General features: G+C 46.7%; 1 protein-coding gene across 25 annotated transcripts in view; it reads left to right on the top strand.

The window, feature by feature from the left end:
• SRCIN1 (SRC kinase signaling inhibitor 1) overlaps positions 1-23,440 on the top strand; it is a 900,548-nt gene that overhangs the window by 336,007 nt on the left and 541,101 nt on the right. For 24 of the 25 annotated variants that reach the window (XM_063959681.1, XM_063959683.1, XM_063959682.1 and 21 more), the window contains one exon: positions 8,353-8,636. In XM_063959681.1, coding sequence (XP_063815751.1) covers positions 8,353-8,636 — 284 coding nt within the window. Of the gene's footprint in view, positions 1-8,352; positions 8,637-23,440 lie in introns of those variants that run through there. The other variant, XM_063959677.1, reaches the window with a different exon arrangement.

Genomic DNA, 23,440 nt, shown 5'->3' with positions numbered 1-23,440 from the left:
TTTGCTGCACATTATTAGTGCCCCTATACACATAATGACACACATACATTAGTACCCTGTTACACATATGCCGCACATTATTAATGCCCTTATACACATAATGACACACATAGTGGCCCTTTACACATATGTTGCACATTATTAATGCATTTTTACATGACACGCATAATGCTCCTTACACATATTCTGAACACTACTGCACAATCAACCCACTCACTTGCACACAGCACTCACACTTCCACTAACACTGTGACCTCTGCCTCTGCTTGGATACAGATGTGTCCTCACAAATCTTGCATCAATGTTAACGTCGGGCACTTTTTTTTATGAAAATGCATCTTATTTGCATTGCTATGTGGCTAGGATGCACAAGCAGCTTCTGATGATTAAACTGATATGCAGCATGCCAATATACTGTGTGAGACTGTGGCTGTATCTGCATATGAAATGCTACATACAGAATATAGGCATGTCGCATATCATTTTAATCAGCAGAAGCTGATGATGCCCCTAGGCATATCAAATGCCCTAGGCAATTGCCTAGTTTGCCTATGCCTATGGCCGGCTCTGTGCGGACTAACACTCATTATGCGGTACATTCATCTGAGCCATGATTCCCTGTTCTGCCGATTGCTGATATAAAAAACCCGGCGGACATCGATGATTAGCTTTCATTAGGGAATTGACAAAATACAGCATGTTAAAAATCCCCAACTAGTTGATCCTGATTATTTTTTTGTCAGAATTATCGAATCGAGGATTTCCAACATGTTGGATTTCCCCCCACCCAGGCATCTGCAGAATGGGGAATTTCCCCGAGAGCGGCCTGATGTATTGGTGCCATTACAGTAGACTAGACACTAGGATGAACCAGGATAATGAAAAGGGATACTATCAATTCAGCAGAGACTGATGACACTACTAAGGTAATAAAACAGTTAGTTCCTCAGTGATTATACTATTCATAGTGACATTGGGACTAATTCAGACCTGATCGCAACAGCAAACTTTTTCCCTAATGTGCAAAACCATGTGCAGTGCAGGTGGGGCAGATGTAACATGTGCCGAGAGTTAGATTTGGGTGGGGTGTGTTCAAACTGAAATCTAAATTGCAGTGTAAAAATTAAGCGTCCTGTATCTACCGTGCACAGAAACATTATAACCCACCCAAATAGAATTCTCTCTCAGCACATGTTACATCTGACCCCCCCCCCCTCTGCAGTGCACGTGGTTTTGCCCATTTTCTGTACCGGTGATAACTCCAATTTTAATAATAAATGAAACTATGGCAGAACAAAATCCTCCTTACTATGTAATTAAATTGGTATAATGTTTGGCAGCAACTGAGGACCGCCATAACTACAGCATGTATTATTTTCATCAGGGCACTAGATTTTGTCGCTTTATATTACAGCAGAAAAAAAGTAGATGGCATGACATCGTATCCACAACTGATCAAAACTGTTAATATAATTCACACCCTGCTTTCCAAACAGTGATTATATGCAGGAGATAAATAATTAAAGGCAGAGATGAATTATCCTCCTTCGTTAAAATGAATAATGAATCAAGGTTAAGCAGGCAGATATTGGGAAATTGTTGTTGGAAAACCTTGACAATTGTTCTACTACGCTGGATGACTGTGAGGAATTCAATTTATAATAAATGAGCAACAGACCAGGTTTCATGCATACAGTAAATGCATATCCGTCTGTAGCCTAGGTGTAATGAGGAGTTGCAGATATACTAATATGATGTTATTCAGTGACATGCCCTGTTCAACTTCAGATATCAAATATTATGTCCTATCATGGTTACTTCAGACCTTCAGAGAGAATAAGGATTTCACATCTTTGACACCTGACTGGTATTAGTGTGCACACATCTTCCAGTCCTTGATCCAGTCCAGAGTTGAGGTGTATTTAAAAACAAATTGCCACTTTTTGTTTTGCTATTATTTCCATATTTTAAGTGCAGGGACAGCCCTTGCGGTAAAGGATTGTCCTTCGAGGATATTTCAAACATCTTTAGCTTTTGTGAAAGCAACCAGTATACAAGTGAAAACTCTCACCTGTTCAGATGGTTTCATGGTAACTACAAATAAACACTTCAGGCGAGGAACCTGTTGTTAGGTCAAGCTTCCTTAAATAGTTTGAAGTGGTAAGGTCTTTACGCCAATTCAAGCAACTCCTACTGCGCAAGTCAGCAAACTGCCAGCTCTTGCATCCCATTGGCCAGAAGTATCAGCCCTTTTGCACAGCTTTCAGAATTTCTGTCTCAGCAGACCAACAGTAACCATATGGACCTGGCCGTAGAAGCTAGAGACAACAGCCTACTAGACATAGATCTTCTCTATATCGTGGCAATATGAAGGCAGATTGCATTGGTGAGACATGCATTCTGTGTGGAGCAGCTAGTATCTGCCCACACAGGGAAGAAAAGGGAGGTATGAGCACACCTATTGGCTGCAGCTGGAGTGTGCTGACAGTCTCAGTGAGTCTGTTACTGCCCTGTGTAGACAGAACCCAGTTGGTATTCTAGCACTGGGACTGCAGTTAGAGACCAGTGTGTGCCACTGGGGGGGATGCGGTCAAGATCCCACCGGACGGAATCACGGTGGTCGGAATACCGACACCGGGATCCCGACCGGCACAATCCCAACATATTCACCCTCTGTGGGTGTCCACGACACCCATAGAGGGAGAATAAATGAGTGTGCCCGCAAGGGGCTTCGTTGCGCTCGCCCCCCTGTCGGGATTGTGCCGGTCGGGATCCCGGTGTCGGTGTTCCACCCGCCGGGATTCCGTCTGGCGGTAATACGTACTGATTCCCACTGGGGAACCAGGAGGCCATTGTCTATATCTGTAGAAGACATGGAAAACCACCAAACTCTGACACTGCAGGGTAAATTTACTAAGATGGGAGTTCTATTTGAGATGGGATGTTGCCCATATCAACCAATCAGATTCCATTTATTATCTTCTAGAAGGTGCTAGATAAATGAGAACTAGAATCTGATTGGTTGCTATGAGCAGCATACCATCTTAAATAGAACTCCCATCTTAGTAAATTTACCCCTACATCTCTGGAGCTGTGGTAGCGAGCCAAGCCAGGCTGGAGCCAAGGATAGTCAGAGGCTGAGATGTGAGTCAGTGCCCTGAACAGGGTGCTAGGTTGTTTTTGTGTAAATAAGTATTTAATTGTCCTGTATTGTCACAATGTAAATATCTAAAGTTATAGCCATATGTAAACATTTAATGAATTACAACTAGTATTATTAATTATATTCATACAAATACAAGGAGACTCCTAGTTACTAACAATTACAGCTAAAAGGTGCAAATTTGCACCTGTACAAACCAATGGAACTGCAAGTACAAGCACAGTTTCTTTCCGTCCAGGGAAAATACTACCTGCATTGGAACATGGGGCCTAATTCAGATCTGTTCGCTCGCTAGCGTTTTTCGCTGTGCAGCGATCAGGTAACTACTGCGCATGCGTATGCACCGCAATGCGCAGGCGCGCCGTATAGTTACATAGCAGACCGTTGTTGTGCACTGGTACTAGCGAAGAAACCATTTGCACAGCCGTTCGCAAGGAGATTGACAGGAAGAAGGCGTTTGTGGGTGTCAACTGACCGTTTTCTGGGAGTGGTTGGAAAAACGCAGGCGTGTCAAAGCGTTTGCAGGGCGGGTGTCTGACGTCAATACGGAGCTCAAATAGGCTGAAGTGATCGCAGCGGCTGAGTAAGGTCAGAGCTACTCAGAAACTGCACAAGCTGTTTTTGTACATGGCGGCTGCACATGCGTTCGAACACTTGCAAAGCTAAAATACACTCCCCTATAGGCGGCGTCTATCTGTTCGCAGCGCTGCAAAAAATAGCTTGCGAGCGAACAGATCTGAATTAGGCCCATGGTTAGTTTTGATTTTTACACTGCGGCATAGAATTGATCTAAGATGTGCATTCCCTCCAAAACTGTAAATGTGTGCACACATTTTAATTTGCACCCTTTGTAGTGCAAATTACTAAATCTAAATCAGCCTCAATGTGTCCCCTGTCAATGTTTTATTCAGTCATTGTGCTATAATAGCTCCTTAGAATTTTCAGCTTTGAATATTTGTTAATTATGAATGAAGGTCTTTTTATGACTATGGTATCAAACTAACATAACTAATGGTAAACAAATTCCAGTCTTCTTTTTGTAGTCTTCTTAAATGGATATCTATACTGAATTGTGTCGATACTCTTAAGATTATGACAACTAATCTGAGATCATGAGCATACTGTATATGTCCCATTGTTAAATTGTCCTGTTCAGAAAATGACTATGGGGTATATTCAATAGGAGTCGGATCCATTCCGACATGCAGTTGTCGGAATGGATCCGACAACCCCTATTCAATGGACGGCCAAATCCGACTGTCGGATTTGGGCGTCCTGTCAGGCTGCGGATGTGCTGACAACAGCGGCCAGGGGAGCAGAGAGCAGCGGCTGTGAGCCGGAGGGGCTGGCTGCGGGTAGGGAGGACAATCCCGGGATCGGCGGGATTCCGGGATTTGGGCCCAAAAATGCCGGGATTTGAATCCCGGGATTGGAGACTCCAATCCCGGGATTCACGGGATTAGAGTGCGCATGCTCAGTTTTTCCGGACAGCGCTGAGCACTATAGCACAGCGCTGCCCGGCTGTCAGCGATGTAGTTACATCAGCTATGGACACACACACACTGACCGCGCTGGCGGCATTTCAAACGTAGCGCCGGCCGCCAGCCAATCAGAGCTGGCAGACCGGCAGCCAATCAGGGAAGCGGCAGCTGGCGGCCAGCGCTACATTTGAAATGCTGCCAGCGCGGTCAGTATGTGTGTGTCCATGGCTGGTGCCCGCGGCGTAAGTAGTAAGTGTTTATCTTCGCTACCTACACCCACACTCTCTGCTCCTGACATCCTCCCTCTGCTCGCTACACCCACCGGCACCTTCCCTTCCTGTACCTTACATGCTCACTACACAGTGTACACACCCACCCTCCCACTGCTCCCTACACCCACTCTCCCGCTGCTCCCTACACCCACCCTCCCGCTGCTCCCTACACCCACCCTCCCACTGCTCCCTACACCCACTCTCCCGCTGCTCCCTACACCCACCCTCCCTGTTCCTTACATGCTCCCTACACCCACCCTCCCTTGCTCCCTAGATCCACCCTGCCTTGCTGCCCTCCACATATACTTTCCCTGCTACCTACACTGATCCCTACTGCAATCCCGGGATCCCGGGAATCCCGGGATTGAGCATTTTTCAATCCCGAATCCCGGGATTGAAAAAATGCCCCGGGATTGGCCTCCCTAGCTGCGGGGGACGTGTGGAGCCGCAGGCAGAGCTGGCAGCAGGAAGAGAGGTGCTGCGGGCGGCTGGGGGAGCATTGATCGGCGGCCGGCGGGAGGTGCTGGCAGCGGGGTAACATGTTTGTGGTGGCGGGGTGAGGCGCTGCAGGGAGAGAGTTGCCTGGCCGGGGGAGCTCTCTCCCTGCAACGCCTCCCCCCGCCGCCGCAGACATGTCCCCCCGCAGCCTGCTCCTCCCGCCGGCCGCCGATCTCTGCTCCCCCGCCGCCCACAGCACCGCTAGTCTCCTCATTTCAATCTGACTTTTTTTAAAGTCGGATTGAGATTGTCGGAAACGGGGCTAAAACCTGTCGGGTTTGGCCCCGCTTCCGACCATGCACGCTGATCGGCGGCTGAAGCCGCCGTTCAGCGTGCATTCCGACAGCATTCCAACAAGTTGGGTTTCCCGACTTGTCGGAATAAACGGGGCACTAATGAATAGGTCGGAACCCCTTCCGACCTAAAACTGTCGGAAGCTGCCGTTTTTCCGACAAGACGGCAGCTTCCGACAGTTATTGAATATACCCCTTAAAATACAATTCTGGGATTAGAAGTCTTTGCAAACAGTTGTGGTTGCCCAATGTCATTCATGCCTACATGTCTATATACTGTATATTATAGCTGTAAACAGCCACTCCTAATAATAATGCTCAGTAAGGGGCATATTCATCATCCTTAAAATGTCACAGTTTTTACACTCCCCATGGGATGTAGAAATTGTGACATTCATCAAACTCCAAAAATGCATTTTTTTATGAGTTTGATCGGGAAACTGTTCGTCATCCTGAGATGGCGAACAGCCACCTAATCCCTTCACAAGCTGCCCGTTTACACAGAGAGAGACTTGTGCAGCCGGTCAGCCCAGGTACTAAAGTGGTGCCGGTGGCGGGCGGCTGCGGCGAGATCCATGTCTCGGCGGGGGTAGTGTAGGCAGCGGCTAATGTCCCAGCATCAAAAAGACCAGTTTTTTGTAAAGTTATAATATTCTTATGCTGCCATGATGAATCAAGGCAATTGTGAGAGAATACAATAAGAACAGAAATTACTAATTTTCATTGCACGATTTTTTCATGATGCATATGCCCCTAAGGGAGTGGAAATGTGCTTCTCATTCAAAGTGTAAGATGACAGCACAAAACTGGTTACAATAAATACATTATAGCACATACAATGCCTGTGACACATTATGACACACACCGCAATGACCCTGAGACATTATACCACATACCACAATGCCCATGATATAGTAAACCACACACCGTAATGCCTGTATCACATACCGCAATGCCCGTTATACCCTATGCCACACACCGCAATGCCTGTTATACATTATGCCACACTGCAATGCCCATGAGACATTATACCACAATGCCGTGGTATAGTATGCCACACATCGTAATGCCTGTGACACATACCGCAATGCCCGTTATACCCTATGCCACACACCGCAATGCACGTTATACATTATGCCACACTGCAATGCCCCTGAGACATTATACCACAATGCCCGTGATATAGTATGCCACACACCGTAATGCCTGTGACACATACCGCAATGCCCGTTATACCCTATGCCACACACCGCAATGCCCGTTATACCTGATGCCACACTGCAATGCCCCTGAGACATTATACCACATACCACAATGCCCGTGATATAGTATGCCACACACGTAATGCCTGTGACACATTATGACACACACCACAATGTCCGTGATACATTATGCCACACACCGCAATGCCCATTACACATTAAGTCCTACTGTAAGGCTTCTAATTACTTTTAAATTACCTGCTCGTTACCAGGGGTTTCATGCTCTTGGTTCCATGCACAGTGCCAGGGGTTTTCATGCTCAGGGTGTCATGCTCGTTGCCAGGGGTTTCATGCACTGGATGTCATGCTCATTGCCAGGGGTTTCATGCACCGGGTGTCATGCTCGTTGCTAGGGGGTAATGCTTGTTGCTAGGGCTGTGCTCCCAGTGCCACATATGCCCCCAGTGCCAGATATTCCCCCACAGTGCCAGGTACACACATGCCCCCAATGCCAAATATGCCGCCCCCCATGCCAGGTACACATATACCCCCCAGTGCCAATTATGCTCCCCCAGTGCCACATATGCCCCCTCAGTGCCACATATGCCCCCCCAAGTGCCAAATATGCTCCCCCTCCCCCAGGTACAACTCACCCCTGCTCCCCCGCTGTTTTGTGAAGGAGGGACACGGACGGCACAGCGCGCGCCTCTCCTGTGTCCCTCCTGCGTCTCCGGCGTGTCTGTTAAATGAAGTGCCGGTTCATGAGCCAATCAGCGCTCACGAACGGGCACTTCATTTAATATACACGCAGGAGGGACACAGGAGAGGCGCGCGCTGTGCCCTCCGTGTCCCTCCTTCACAGCAGAGATCAGTGGCGGCTAGAGCGCCCCGCAGCCCTGCGCTCTCCCAAGCGAGCGCAGTGGCTGCGGATCCCTAGTTACGCCACTGATGCTGAGACAGCTAATCCGGCATACACTACACAAGAAACTACTGAGGATTGCACAACCTAGTTTTGATGAGTGCCATTTACTCTAAGGAGTTTCTGTAACAAGTTAGCTGAAAGTCTTATTTTAAAATGGGTATGTTTGTTAGTGGTAGTAATTTATATGTGGAGTGTGTGTCCTGTATTACAGAGGACATTGGCAGGTCCTAACGGAATCTTCCTTACGACAGAGGCTGCCTATTGTATTCCATAAAATGTTCATATAGACATACAATACTAAGTTATAATCATATCCTAAAGTATTTAACCAACTAAACACATTACAGCTAATAGAGCAGTCATGCCTCAGGTGATTGACCCATGTGCCATGTCACTGCCTCTAATGTAGTCTAGTCCCAGAGAGAACGTACATTCTCCTTTCAGCAATTAGGTGCCAGTCCAATGACTGAATTATGAGTGTTTTTAATGCTTCTTTCCTGTTCTATTACTTTTCTCTGCAGATTCCAGCCGGTCTGGGACACACATGATCTCTGCAGACGATGCTGAATACCCCCGAGAGTACCGTACTCTCGGTAACGGGACAAGGCGTTTTTCTAATGTGGGGTTGGTGCACACTTCAGAGCGCAGACACACTGTGATTGCTGCCCAGAGCCTGGAAGCACTGACAAATCTACAGAAGTCTGACATGGAAAGGAAGAGAGATGCTTTCATGGATCATCTTAAGAACAAATACCCTCAACATGCTCTGGCTCTCCGCGGTCAGCAGGAGAGGATCCGAGATCAGGTGAGAGCAGTGCATCTCCAAATCTTGCACTTAGCTCATTTCATTTGTTTCTTGATATTTTCCTTATACTTTTTGCAAGACAATACATAAAACTCAATGGTGCTGTTTTGTTTTTAATTACAACGTTCTACATTTTGACATTTAGCTCCATCCAAGCTAAAAATTCAATAGGCTCCACAAGTTTCACATAACTGCAGATTATTGCTTATTGCTGGGGTCCAACAATCCAGGGGGAGGGGGTGGTTGCCAGCAGTGCGTTGGCTATGGAAAGCAGCCAGCGAGCCTGATTCAGAGGCAAACTTCAAATGAATGCCGTGCAGATGCTGGCGCAGTTCAGCAATTACTTGCCACTAAGCATGCACACATTTTTCATGAAACCCCTATGATGCATGCGTTCCCCTGACTGTACGCACAGAGGTGCTATTGTTATGGGATCGTTGGCAACAGAAAATGGAGCAATCAAGCGATGGGCATTCCTGGGCAGTGACTGGGAGATGAGCCGAAATGACAGCAAAAAATCTCTGCCATGTAGGTGTGTTATGATAGTGGAAGCAGGCTGCATTCTCAGAAGCATAGCCGCTACCGGGTGTGATGCATTATACCGGCAATCAGGATGCTGGCAGTCACATGATCAACACCTACATCCCGACAATTAGAATGCCCCCAACCATAATCCTAACCTACCTGGGGTGGTGGCTAGGGCTAAGACACCAGGTTTTGGCGGCTGGGGCTAAGACTTGGGGGGTGGCATCTAGGACCACATTCCCCCCGCACCACTCTAGTGCCTAACCCCTTCCCCCCCGGTTCCTGGTCCCTAAGATTCTGTTGGTCTGTCACATGACCATTGTCATCCCAGCCTCCGGGATGCTAACTACATCCTGCCACTGCCACAGTGGTCTTGTTCAGATAGAAATACAGCACATGCTGATGGTTGGTTCAAGCATCGATGGTGGTTGCAATGGTGAGCCGATGGTGGACTGTCTAGAACCAACTGCTGTGCTACTGCATACAGGGGTCGGTGCAAAAAATGGGTGTCTCATAGCTTGAACCTGCTGGTGCATGCTAGTACACGAGGAAAGCTGAAACTAACATTTGCCTATTATTGCACCATGCAACTCCACCAATGTGCTGTAATGCAGACGCAGCAGTGTCTCTGAATCAGGCCCTCTGTGTATATCAGAAAAAGGCAGGCCTCTATCAGCTTGGCATTGTGGGACTACTCTCTTTACTCAGCATTTTGCAGCTGTAAGCTTTGCCTCCCCTGATCTCTGTAATATGTAGTGGAAGGTACAGAATTGGGTGAATCGCCAGGCTCCAGGATGTTTTACGTTATAGAATATCCATCTTTTAATATGTTGCAGCAAAAAGTACATATTTTCTGTTCAATAAGAGTCAGTAAAGCCACATATGTAGGAATATATATGATGTCTGCAGAGATCCCTCAGCATATATCACACCAGAACAAATATGGAGCTTTCAGCAACTTTTTTTTTACCTAATGAAAATGGACTTTCGGTAAGAATAGCATGGGTAAAGCTTTATTTATGTTTACCCAGTTGAGGAAAATTAGGGGGAGAACACCTTCTTAGTTTGATATACTATACTATATATACTATACTATACAATTTTTTTTATAGAATTTTCAGAATGTTTCAGGTTTTTTATATTCATTTAGCGAATAAGCATATCCGAAATGGACAGATTATTTTGCAATCTAAACTAGATGAATAGAATTAAAAAAACAAAACACTAGTAAATATAAGTTTCTTTTTTTCCCTTGCACTTAAAAGAATATATTGTGTACTTATTTCATTTCCTGTATCACTCAACCTCCTTGCATGAACTCCTGTGATTATGTGAGTCAGGCATATTATATTGTGATACAATTTCTTACAGGCATCCAACAACTATGATGTAGAAAATAAAGGGCCCCATACACTACAACGATATTTCTGAGGCTGAAGTCGGAGGCGATTTCCCTTGAACTGTCTCGGGAGCTTCCCGGGAGTGGTTCCATACGATTTGGTACATTTTGCATGCGATATATCGTATGTGATCCCAGCCATGCCTGCGGGAACCGACATATCACGAGTGCAGCACTAACGACCTAGAGGAGTCGAACTGACGCTCAAGGGGCCGCACATCGGATCGTCCCGAATGCCCGAATTGGGCTGAAATCAGGCATAATCGTTCTAGTGTATGGGGCCCTTAATACTAGGCAAAGTGACACCACATCCCATTGTAGATTCTAGATTAAGGGGATTGCTGTAAAGTAGCGATTATGCAAAAAGATTTCTCAAAACCAGCTCTAGCATTAGTGCACTTGAGTGAGGTCCTATCAGTTGACCACACTTGATCAGAGCTCCTTCTCTGGCAGCATGAGGTACCTGGAAACTGCTGAGCTAATTTCCTTGTAGCTGGGATTTTACCATTGCATCTAACCACCTGTCTGGTATATGACCTCAGAACTAAGGGCTAAAGAGATTCTGTGACGACATGTGATGACACAGCTGGCGCGTCGTGTCGCTCAGTGGTAAAAGACACGTGGTTACTTTCCTAGCCCTGGTCCTACACATGGACTTCATCAATTGCCAATATGTTATTAGTTATATGTTAGGCAATATTGTATTATATTGTATGATATTATTGTTACAAGGGTACAGTTATGTTTTCAATGTATATATATGAATGTATTGGTTATTCTGCTATAGTTTGTAAAATAATGTTTCCCCATGTGACGATCAGATAACCTATGTATTTGCTCTGTCTGGGAAGATACAGCCAGTCTCAGATGTCAGGCCATACACCCCCCTCATTCTTCCCCACACAATGGATTCCAGGCCACACAATCAGATTAAGTAAGGTTACTTTAGTTAACATCTATTGTGGCCTAGGGGACATGCCTGGGCATGTGAAAATAGGGTTGCTCTGAAACTGTCTGGGGGTGTCGCCTTATTGTAGAAAAGACAAAGGTTTGATAATAGCAAAAAGGGGAGATCTGAGACAGAAGGAGAGAGAGTGGCAGGAGACTGACTAAGAAGTAATGTTCTGTCAGGAGCTCCAGGAGGGATTGTCGTGTAGAATTGGATCACAGAAGTGTGCTGAGCTGTGTTATAACCTATTCTGTTAATAAACCACTGTTGGTTTTTCATCTACCACCGTGACTGAGTGATTTTGAACCCAATATCCTCACATTTGGTGGCAGCGGTGGGATCACTCAAGACACCAGCAGAAAGGTATAAACCACAGCAGGCAATGGATTCTGCCCCGCTATGCTACCGATACAACAAGAAGCATCAACTACAGGACCTCTGTCGAGCAAGACGGATTAAGTTTAATACAGTGGATACCAAGGAATCCCTAATTGGAAAACTGGCTCAATGGGACTTTGAGCACCCTTGTGATAATGAGGAAGAGGAGGATATGGTCCAGGCCTCAGCGGAGGAGACCAGTAGTGGAACCAGGGCAGTGGAGCTTGTGGTTGGAAGTTCATCAGCATATCGGCAGGCTGGGAAGCCGGATCTGTTATGTATAGTTACCAAGATGCAGTACATTTGGGAGTACTGGAATGAAGCTCAGTGGGAAATCAGCAGGTGGAGAGTATCCAGCATACAGGACAAGTTGGGTCATCTGGGGAATGCATTCATGCACTGCAGAAGTGAAGCAGCCACATGGAATCTGCTGGGGGAGCCAGAGTTTGAGGAATTCAGGGAGGAAGTGATCGAAACAGTGGCCCAAATGACACAAAGTATACAATATACAGAGACGGAAGGGCAAGTGCAGAGTAAATTGTCTTCCCGGACAGATCCAGAGGAAGTTGCATTGGATCGGGGGCCCCTAGATACCCCAGCATGGCGAGACCAGGGTTACAGGGTGGATGCGGAAAGGCACCACCTGCAACAGCTTCTCCCATACCCAAGGGAAGAAGTTGCCCAGTGGTCTATATGGAAGGAAGCACGCGTTGAAGTGAAGAAAGCAGTGAGCACAATCCAGGCACCCCAGGAGGAACTGCACTACAACTTCCCTGTTGCTGAGACGGAAGATGAGGACTTAGTGAGAGAGCGTCAAGAACTGTCTGCCCAGTATGTTACACTGGAAAAGGATGACCTTGACCAGGTTGATGCAAGGAAGCACTGTCTGCAACCCGTTCTCTTGTCCCTGGGGGAATGTCGCAGTAAAACACTTGGTGACCAGTCTGAGCTGTGTTACAACTGGCCATTTGCGGGCTTGGAGGATATAGAAACCATCGCAGAGTGCCAGCGAGACATTGAGGAAGAAGTTGCCACTATCACCCGACCACCACTTCAGCAACAGAGCCTCCAAGGGAATCCTTCAGGTGAGCACCAACCAGTCCTGGCTATTGAGCCATTTACAGTGTTGTGTTTGGGGGAGGCTACTGAAAATGAGAAGGGAGTGGGGTCTGTCATTCAAACACCCCAGGAGAAGATGCACTATACCTTCCTATTAGCAGAGGTGGAAGAGGAGATCTCTGCGAGGGCAGCAGTAGGTGGTAATGTACCAACTATAAGCATGGCTAGTGCAGACAGTGTCTCACTTCAGGCTGATCAGCATATTCGGCTGAGGGAGGCCTATTGTGAAGCTATGTTCATGGCTGCCCCAGTTATTTTATCAGAAAAGGATGTTCAGGAAGGGCCCAGTGTATCTCCAGCAATTGTATCTCTCCCAGAAGATTCTGGAGGTCTGTTCTCATTCAGTGAACTTGATGGTAAGGAGCTGCAGTCTGAATGCCAGAATCTTCCCTATGACTCAGAGAAAATCCAGGGATCAGACCTGGTGAAAATAGCATCAGCTCAGGAACTGGAAGGGAACATGTTGCTCTACTCTAGGGCACCTGAATGTGTTTTGGACTGGCATTGTGTGCAAGGTGAAATTACTGACTCTAACCAGGGCAATGGTGTTCAGCCAGGACATGTAGCAGTGAATGGAGAAGGTAATGCCACTGTCCCTGTGAACCTACATCCATGTTCCAGTACAACCATGGTCGAGTTGGTGGGTACACACAAGGGAGGTGAGCAGATTGTACTCCAGGTCAAAGCATACAGGACTCAGAGTAGGATCCCACAAAGTACCAAGCCAGCCAGGCTGGAGGAAGCATTTACCCAGGATAGCACAGAAGAAACTTCTGGCATGCAGGAATCCCCATTGTGCCCTGACAATTACCATACCCGTGGATCATGTTTGGGGGAGGGAAGCCACTGTCCTGATGCACCAGAGGTGATGGAAGTGGGGTTCCCAGGGAATACATTGTTGGGGAGGGAGAGTGAGGGCCCCAGAGATCAGATTTTGTTTATGGAGGAAAATTGTGACTATCTGCAATGCGAGGTTACCCAGTTGGGTGTAGGGGAATTATTAGGTCCCCAGGTGCAGTTATGGGACTTATTGAATTACACTGTTGCACATGCTGTTACCCCAACCCAGCGGCTGTCTACAAAGGGGACTTTGATTAATATATTTGGATTTGACACCGGGGGGAAATACAAGAACTATGGACTGCTGATCACGTTTCCACCGGACCCTGGTAAGACTGTATTGATTTATGTACTGTGGGCCACGCACCCACCAGACCGGGGAAAGAAATTCCCACACAAGCCTCATGACAATTACCACAGACTTTGGACCTGGGACGCTGGTGGGCTCCGTACAAACTGTAAAGTGCTATTCCCAAAAACCACCAGACCCACATGAGAAACCAGCCAGTCATTGTTATGATGGGGCACAAACTGTCTGATGTAGAAGAGCATCACTGCGCTCAGCAAGCTTAATCTACTTAGGACACAGGGCGAGAAAGTAGGGGAAGGTAATGTGACGACATGTGATGACACAGCTGGCGCGTCGTGTCGCTCAGTGGTAAAAGACACGTGGTTACTTTCCTAGCCCTGGTCCTACACATGGACTTCATCAATTGCCAATATGTTATTAGTTATATGTTAGGCAATATTGTATTATATTGTATGATATTATTGTTACAAGGGTACAGTTATGTTTTCAATGTATATATATGAATGTATTGGTTATTCTGCTATAGTTTGTAAAATAATGTTTCCCCATGTGACGATCAGATAACCTATGTATTTGCTCTGTCTGGGAAGATACAGCCAGTCTCAGATGTCAGGCCATACACCCCCCTCATTCTTCCCCACACAATGGATTCCAGGCCACACAATCAGATTAAGTAAGGTTACTTTAGTTAACATCTATTGTGGCCTAGGGGACATGCCTGGGCATGTGAAAATAGGGTTGCTCTGAAACTGTCTGGGGGTGTCGCCTTATTGTAGAAAAGACAAAGGTTTGATAATAGCAAAAAGGGGAGATCTGAGACAGAAGGAGAGAGAGTGGCAGGAGACTGACTAAGAAGTAATGTTCTGTCAGGAGCTCCAGGAGGGATTGTCGTGTAGAATTGGATCACAGAAGTGTGCTGAGCTGTGTTATAACCTATTCTGTTAATAAACCACTGTTGGTTTTTCATCTACCACCGTGACTGAGTGATTTTGAACCCAATATCCTCACAGATTCCTTTCTTGGTCATAAATTCAAATGAGAGCTTTTACATCTGCAAAAGGAGCAATCTGAATTAGAACGATCCCAGTCCCAAGTTTCCTTTTCTTCTGGAGCTTCTGAAGACCACATACTGTATGCCGGTTATTGCAGCTAATGCTGAAGGATGCAGCATGTCTTAGTTTCCTGGTTATGGCTCCAATACAGATGTCTGTATATAGGTTTGACAATTGTTAAAGTATGTTTCTGGGAATTGTGCCAGGATTCCTGCCAAGGTTTAAAATAGTTCTATAATAGGCTCCCACAAACGTATCTAAGCATGGCATAAGATGAGTAATGCTGACTGTCTTGTTATTAAGCCATCTGTAATGCACACAGTCATCCTTTCATTTTTGGGGACCAGCACGGTAACAACACCCCTCTCACCCCATCTGTTCTGATTGCTAAAAAGATTTTGAGACATTTTGTAATGTTTGCTAAATAGAGCATTGTCTGCATGTACAATAAGTTTCCATGGGGCTTACTCATGATATTAATTATCAGGGGGCCGAGTGCCCCGATAATTACCATTCTGACTTGCAGCGAGCACCGGGGCAATGAATCATTGCTTTGACGCAGAGAGAGCTGATGTGAAAATCAGCTGTCTCCACAAATTTTTCACTAATACTTTTGTAGCAGTGAAAAAATGTTTCAAGGCTAACACTAGTGTGCCTGCGTGAACTAGGGTTCACAAAGGCGCACAAAGCCCCTGGCGTCCGGCAGAAGAAGCCGGGCAGGGGCAGAGGGTTCAATAAGGATCCCTCTTCGCAATCCGGGACTGCTTCCAATAGGTAAGCAGCGGGGGTGCAGGAGCATTCACTATCTGTAGATAACGAATGCTTCTGCAGTCAAGCTCCAAAAATATTGTATTTTTGGAACTTGATGAATGAGGTCCCCATACTAGTGTATGGGGACGCGGGCCAGCTCAGGAGTGAAAGGTAAGCAGGAGATATCTATGATATCTCATGCGTTACCTTCGTGATGAATGGCCCTTAAATTTCATTTTTTTTAAAGTTGGTGAAAATGTTAATTTTCACTTTTGTAGAAATTAAGTGATGCTAAATATGCCCTCAAGATAGGAGCACCCGAAGTTCTTATTTTCAAATCCAAAACTCTTTCTTTCTTTTGGCCAAATGACTAGGTGTTCTCTGTTATTTTGCTCATGCTAGGTAAGCCCATGTGACTTTAGCCCAGCCGTGTGGGTAATTAGCACTCTGGTGTGCTTGATGTAGTTTCAGTGTCTGATCCTCTGTTTAATCTCTCACAAAGCAAGTCAGTTCTCTCTTGTACTATGCAGGCAGGGGGTATTCTATACAATCTCTTTCTTCTGTTCTATTTGTTAATTTAGTCTTGTCTAAAATACACCCACTAGGTTATTAGAATGCAACCCTTTATGACCAAGCAGCAGTGGCTACAACTGTTTCTGTATCTAAACTGGCTGTTAGACTTCAGACCAACTTGTCTGGGTTTGCTTAATTTACATGTGAACTTCCTTAATCGTGTGCGGAAAAAAATAGTTTTAAGGTATTGCATAATTATTTGGTAAAATAAGATTTGGTATAGAGGCAGAAAGACCCATGGGGCATTACCCTATTCAAAATTCCTCCTTCAGCAACTTGGTTGTGGAAGGTACTCTAGCTTCCTCTATGTACACTACATTGATGTACAGCAGTAACCACCATCATCCAATCAGACTTCCAGGTTCCATAGCTTCCTCCATGTACAGTACATTGATGTACAGCAGTAATCACTATCATCCAGTCAGACTTCCAAGTTCCATAGCTTCCTCTATGTACAGTACATTGATGTACAGCAGTAATCACTATCATCCAGTCAGACTTCCAGGTTCCATAGCTTCCTCTATGTACAGTACATTGATGTACAGCAGTAATCACTATCATCCAGTCAGACTTCCAGGTTCCATAGCTTCCTCTATGTACAGTACATTGATGTACAGCACTAATCACTATCACCCAGTCAGACTTCCAGGTTCCATAGCTTCCTCTATGTACAGTACATTGATGTACAGCAGTAATCACTATCATCCAGTCAGACTTCCAGGTTCCATAGCTTCCTCTATGTACAGTACATTGATGTACAGCAGTAATCACTATCATCCAGTCAGACTTCCAGGTTCCATAGCTTCCTCTATGTACAGTACATTGATGTACAGCAGTAATCACTATCATCCAGTCAGACTTCCAGGTTCCATAGCTTCCTCTATGTACAGTACATTGATGTACAGCAGTAATCACTATCATCCAGTCAGACTTCCAGGTTCCATAGCTTCCTCCATGTACAGTACATTGATGTACAGCAGTAATCACTATTATCCAGTCAGACTTCCAGGTTCCATAGCTTCCTCTATGTACAGTACATTGATGTACAGCAGTAATCACTATCATCCAGTCAGACTTCCAGGTTCCATAGCTTCCTCTATGTACAGTACATTGATGTACAGCAGTAATCACTATCATCCAGTCAGACTTCCAGGTTCCATAGCTTCCTCTATGTACACTACATTGATGTACAGCAGTAATCACTATCATCCAGTCAGACTTCCAGGTTCCATAGCTTCCTCTATGTACAGTACATTGATGTACAGCAGTAATCACTATCACCCAGTCAGACTTCCAGGTTCCATAGCTTCCTCTATGTACAGTACATTGATGTACAGCATTCATCACTATCACCCAGTCAGACTTCCAGGTTCCATAGCTTCCTCTATGTACAGTACATTGATGTACAGCAGTAATCACTATCATCCAGTCAGACTTCCAGGTTCCATAGCTTCCTCTATGTACACTACATTGATGTACAGCAGTAATCACTATCATCCAGTCAGACTTCCAGGTTCCATAGCTTCCTCTATGTACAGTACATTGATGTACAGCAGTAATCACTATCATCCAGTCAGACTTCCAGGTTCCATAGCTTCCTCTATGTACACTACATTGATGTACAGCAGTAATCACTATCATCCAGTCAGACTTCCAGGTTCCATAGCTTCCTCTATGTACACTACACTGATGTACAGCAGTAATCACTATCATCCAGTCAGACTTCCAGGTTCCATAGCTTCCTCTATGTACAGTACATTGATGTACAGCAGTAATCACTATCATCCAGTCAGACTTCCAGGTTCCATAGCTTCCTCTATGTAAAGTACATTGATGTACAGCAGTAAACACTATCATCTAGTCAGACTACCAAGTTCCATACGTTAAACACTGCTGTATCTAACCTTTTATTTCTCTGACGTCCTAGTGGATGCTGGGGACTCCGTAAGGACCATGGGGAATAGCGGCTCCGCAGGAGACTGGGCACAGCTAAGAAAGATTTAGGACTACCTGGTGTGCACTGGCTCCTCCCACCATGACCCTCCTCCAGACCTCAGTTAGAATCCTGTGCCCGGCTGAGCTGGATGCACACTAGGGGCTCTCCTGAGCTCCTAGAGAGAAAGTATATTTTAGGTTTTTTATTTTACAGTTCGATCTGCTGGCAACAGACTCACTGCAGCGAGGGACTAAGGGGAGAAGAAGCGAACCTACCTAACTGGTGGTAGCTTGGGCTTCTTAGGCTACTGGACACCATTAGCTCCAGAGGGATCGACCGCATGGAACCGGCCATTGATGTTCGGTCCCAGAGTCGCGCCGCCGGCCCCCTTACAGAGCCAGAAGCAAGAAGAGTCCGGAAAATCGGCGGCAGAAGACATCAGTCTTCACCAAGGTAGCGCACAGCACTGCAGCTGTGCGCCATTGCTCCTCATACACACTTCACACTCCGGTCACTGAGGGTGCAGGGCGCTGGGGGGGGGGCGCCCTGAGCAGCAATAAAAACACCTTGGCTGGCAAATATATCACAATATATAGCCCCAGAGGCTATATATGTGATAAATACCCCTGGCAGAATCCATTAAAAAGCGGGAGAAAAGTCAGCCGAAAAAGGGGCGGAGCTATCTCCCTCAGCACACTGGCGCCATTTCTCCCTCACAGCTCCGCTGGAAGGAAGCTCCCTGGCTCTCCCCTGCAGTCTACACTACAGAAAGGGTAAAAAAGAGAGGGGGGGCACTAAATTTAGGCGCAATATACATATAGCAGCTATAAGGGGATATAATTTAGTTAATCCCTGTATTATATAGCGCTCTGGTGTGTTCTGGCATACTCTCTCTCTGTCTCCCCAAAGGGCTTTGTGGGGTCCTGTCTTCTGTCAGAGCATTCCCTGTGTGTGTGCGGTGTGTCGGTACGGCTGTGTCGACATGTTTGATGAGGAGGCTTATGTGGAGGAGGAGCAGGTGCCTATAAATGTGTTGTCACCCCCTGCGGGGCAGACACCTGAATGGATGGACTTGTGGAAGGAATTACGCGTAAGTGTCGACTCCTTACATAAAAAATTTGACGACATGCCAAATGCGGGGCAGCCGGCTTCTCAGCCCGTGCCTACCCAGACGTCTCAAAGGCCATCAGGGGCTCTAAAACGCCCGCTACCTCAGATGGCAGACACAGATGTCGACACGGATACTGATACCAGTGTCGACGACGAAGAGACTAATGTAATGTCCAATAGGGCCACTCGTTATATGATTGAGGAAATGAAAAATGTTTTACACATTTCTGATGTGACCCCAGGTACCACAAAAAAGGGTATTATGTTTGGGGAGAAAAAACTACCAGTAGTTTTTCCCCCTTCTGAAGAATTAAATGAAGTGTGTGAAGTAGCGTGGGCTTCCCCCGATAAAAAATAGGTAATTTCTAAAAAGTTACTAATGGCGTACCCTTTCCCGCCAGAGGATAGGTCACGCTGGGAAACACCCCCTAGGGTGGATAAAGCGCTTACATGCTTATCAAAAAAGGTGGCACTACCGTCTCCGGATACGGCCGCCCTAAAGGAACCTGCTGATAGAAAGCAGGAGCATCTCCTGAAGGCTATTTATACGCACACTGGTATTATACTGAGACCAGCTATTGCTTCAGCATGGATGTGCAGTGCTGCAGCTGCGTGGTCGGATTCCCTGTCGGAAAACATTGACACCCTAGACAGGGACACTATATTGCTAAACATAGAGCATATTAAAGACGCTGTCTTATACATGAGAGATGCACAGAGGGATATTTGCCGGCTGGCATCAAAAATAAGTGCACTGTCCATTTCTGCCAGGAGAGGTTTATGGACTCGGCAGTGGACAGGTGATGCAGATTCTAAAAGGCACATGGAAGTTTTGCCTTATAAGGGTGAGGAGTTGTTCGGGGACGGTCTTTCCGACCTAGTTTCCACAGCAACAGCTGGGAAGTCAGCATTTTTACCACATGTCCCCTCACAACAAAAGAAAGCACCGTATTATCAGGTACAGTCCTTTCGTCCCCAAAAGAACAAGCGGGGTAGAGGCGCGTCCTTTCTGCCCAGAGGCAGAGGTAGGGGAAAAAAGCTGCAGCATACAGCCAGTTCCCAGGAACAAAAGTCCTCCCCCGCTTCTTCTGCTAAGTCCGCCGCATGACGCTGGGGCTCAACAGGCGGAGCCAGGTACGGTGGGGGCCCGTCTCAAAAACTTCAGCAATCAGTGGGCTCGCTCACAAGTAAATTCCTGGATCCTTCAAGTGGTATCTCAGGGGTACAGGCTGGAATTCGAGACATTCCCCCCCCCCCGCCGTTTCCTCAAATCTGCCTTGCCAACGACTCCCTCAGACAGGGAGGCTGTGATAGAGGCAATTCACAAGCTGTATTCCCAGCAGGTGATAATCAAGGTGCCCCTACTTCAACAAGGACGGGGTTACTATTCCACAATGTTTGTGGTACCGAAACCGGACGGTTCGGTGAGACCCATTTTAAATTTAAAATCCTTGAACACATATATTAAAAAAATTCAAGTTCAAGATGGAACCGCTCAGGGCGGTTATTGCAAGCCTGGAAGAGGGGGATTACATGGTATCTCTGGACATCAAGGATGCTTACCTGCACGTCCCCATTTACCATCCTCACCAGGAGTACCTCAGATTTGTGGTACAGGATTGTCATTACCAATTCCAGACGTTGCCGTTCGGCCTGTCCACGGCACCGAGGGTATTTACCAAGGTAATGGCCGAAATGATGATACTCCTTCGAAAAAAGGGAGTTTTAATTATCCCATACTTGGACGATCTCCTGATAAAGGCGAGGTCCAGAGAGCAGTTGTTGGTCGGCGTAGCGCTATCTCAGGAGGTGCTACACCAGCACGGTTGGATTCTGAATATTCCAAAATCACAGCTGGTTCCTGCGACACGTCTACTGTTCCTGGAGATGATTCTGGACACAGTCCAGAAAAAAGTGTTTCTCCCAGAGGAGAAAGCCAAGGAGCTGTCATCTCTAGTCAGAGGCCTCCTGAAACCGAAACAGGTGTCGGTGCATCACTGCACGCGAGTCCTGGGAAAAATGGTAGCTTCCTACGATGCAATTCCATTCGGCAGGTTCCATGCCAGAACTTTTCACTGGGACCTGTTGGACCAGTGGTCCGGATCGCATCTTCAAATGCATCGGTTGATAACCCTGTCTCCAAGGAACAGGGTGTCTCTGCTGTGGTGGCTGCAGAGTGCTCATCTCAAAGAGGGCCGCAGATTCGGCATACAGGACTGGGTCCTGGTGACCACGGATGCCAGCCTTCGAGGCTGGGGGGCAGTCACACGGGGAAGAAACTTCCAAGGACTTTGGTCAAGTCAGGAGACTTCCCTACACATAAATGTTCTGGAACTAAGGGCCATTTACAATGCCCTAAGTCAGGCAAAGCCCCTGCTTCAAAACCAGCCGGTTCTGATTCAGTCAGACAACATCACGGCAGTCGCCCATGTAAACCGACAGGGCGGCACAAGAAGCAGGACGGCGATGGCAGAAGCCACAAGGATTCTCCAATGGGCGGAAAATCACGTGTTAGCACTGTCAGCAGTGTTCATTCCGGGAGTGGACAACTGGGAAGCAGACTTCCTCAGCAGGCACGACCTCCACCCGGGAGAGTGGGGACTTCATCCAGAAGTCTTCCAAATGATTGTAAACCATTGGGAAAGGCCACAGGTGGACATGATGGCATCCCGCCTAAACAAAAAGCTACAAAAGTATTGCGCCAGGTCAAGAGACCCGCAGGCGATAGCTGTGGACGCTCTAGTGACACCGTGGGTGTACCGGTCGGTTTATGTGTTCCCTCGTCTTCCTCTCATACTCAAGGTACTGAGGATAATACGGAGAAGAGGAGTAAGAACTATACTCATTGTTCCGGATTGGCCAAGAAGAGCTTGGTACCCGGAACTTCAAGAAATGATCTCAGAGGACCCATGGCCTCTACCGCTCAGACAAGACCTGCTGCAGCAGGGGCCCTGTCTGTTCCAAGACTTACCGCGGCTGCATTTGACGGCATGGCGGTTGAACACCGGATCCTGAAGGAAAAGGGCATTCCGGAGGAAGTCATTCCTACGCTGATTAAGGCTAGGAAAGAAGTAACCGCAAACCATTATCACCGCATATGGCGAAAATATGTTGCGTGGTGTGAGGCCAAGAAGGCCCCAACGGAGGAATTTCAGTTGGGTCGATTTCTGTACTTCCTACAGTCAGGGGTGACTATGGGCCTAAAACTGGGTTCCATTAAGGTCCAGATTTCGGCTCTGTCGATTTTTTTTCCAAAAAGAACTGGCTTCACTACCTGAAGTTCAGACATTTGTCAAGGGAGTGCTCCATATTCAGCCTCCTTTTGTGCCTCCAGTGGCACCGTGGGACCTCAACGTGGTGTTGGGTTTCCTAAAGTCACATTGGTTTGAGCCACTTAAAACCGTGGATTTAAAATATCTCACGTGGAAAGTGGTCATGCTTTTGACCTTGGCTTCGGCTAGGCGTGTGTCGGAATTGGCGGCTTTATCATGTAAAAGCCCCTATTTGATTTTCCATATGGATAGGGCAGAATTGAGGACTCGTCCCCAGTTTCTTCCTAAGGTGGTATCAGCTTTTCACTTGAACCAACCTATCGTGGTGCCTGCGGCTACTAGGGACTTGGAGGACTCCAAGTTACTGGACGTAGTCAGGGCCTTGAAAATTTATGTTTCCAGGACGGCTGGAGTCAGAAAGACTGACTCGCTATTTATCCTGTATGCACCCAACAAGCTGGGTGCTCCTGTTTCGAAGCAGACTATTGCTCGCTGGATTTGTAGCACAATTCAGCTTGCGCATTCTGCGGCTGGCCTGCCGCAGCCTAAATCGGTAAAAGCCCATTCCACGAGGAAGGTGGGCTCTTCTTG

Source organism: Pseudophryne corroboree, chromosome 3 (genome assembly GCF_028390025.1).
Source record: "Pseudophryne corroboree isolate aPseCor3 chromosome 3, aPseCor3.hap2, whole genome shotgun sequence".
NCBI lineage: Eukaryota > Metazoa > Chordata > Amphibia > Anura > Myobatrachidae > Pseudophryne > Pseudophryne corroboree.
Note: the sequence above shows the minus strand (reverse complement) of the source record. Positions and strands in the feature narration are given on the sequence as shown.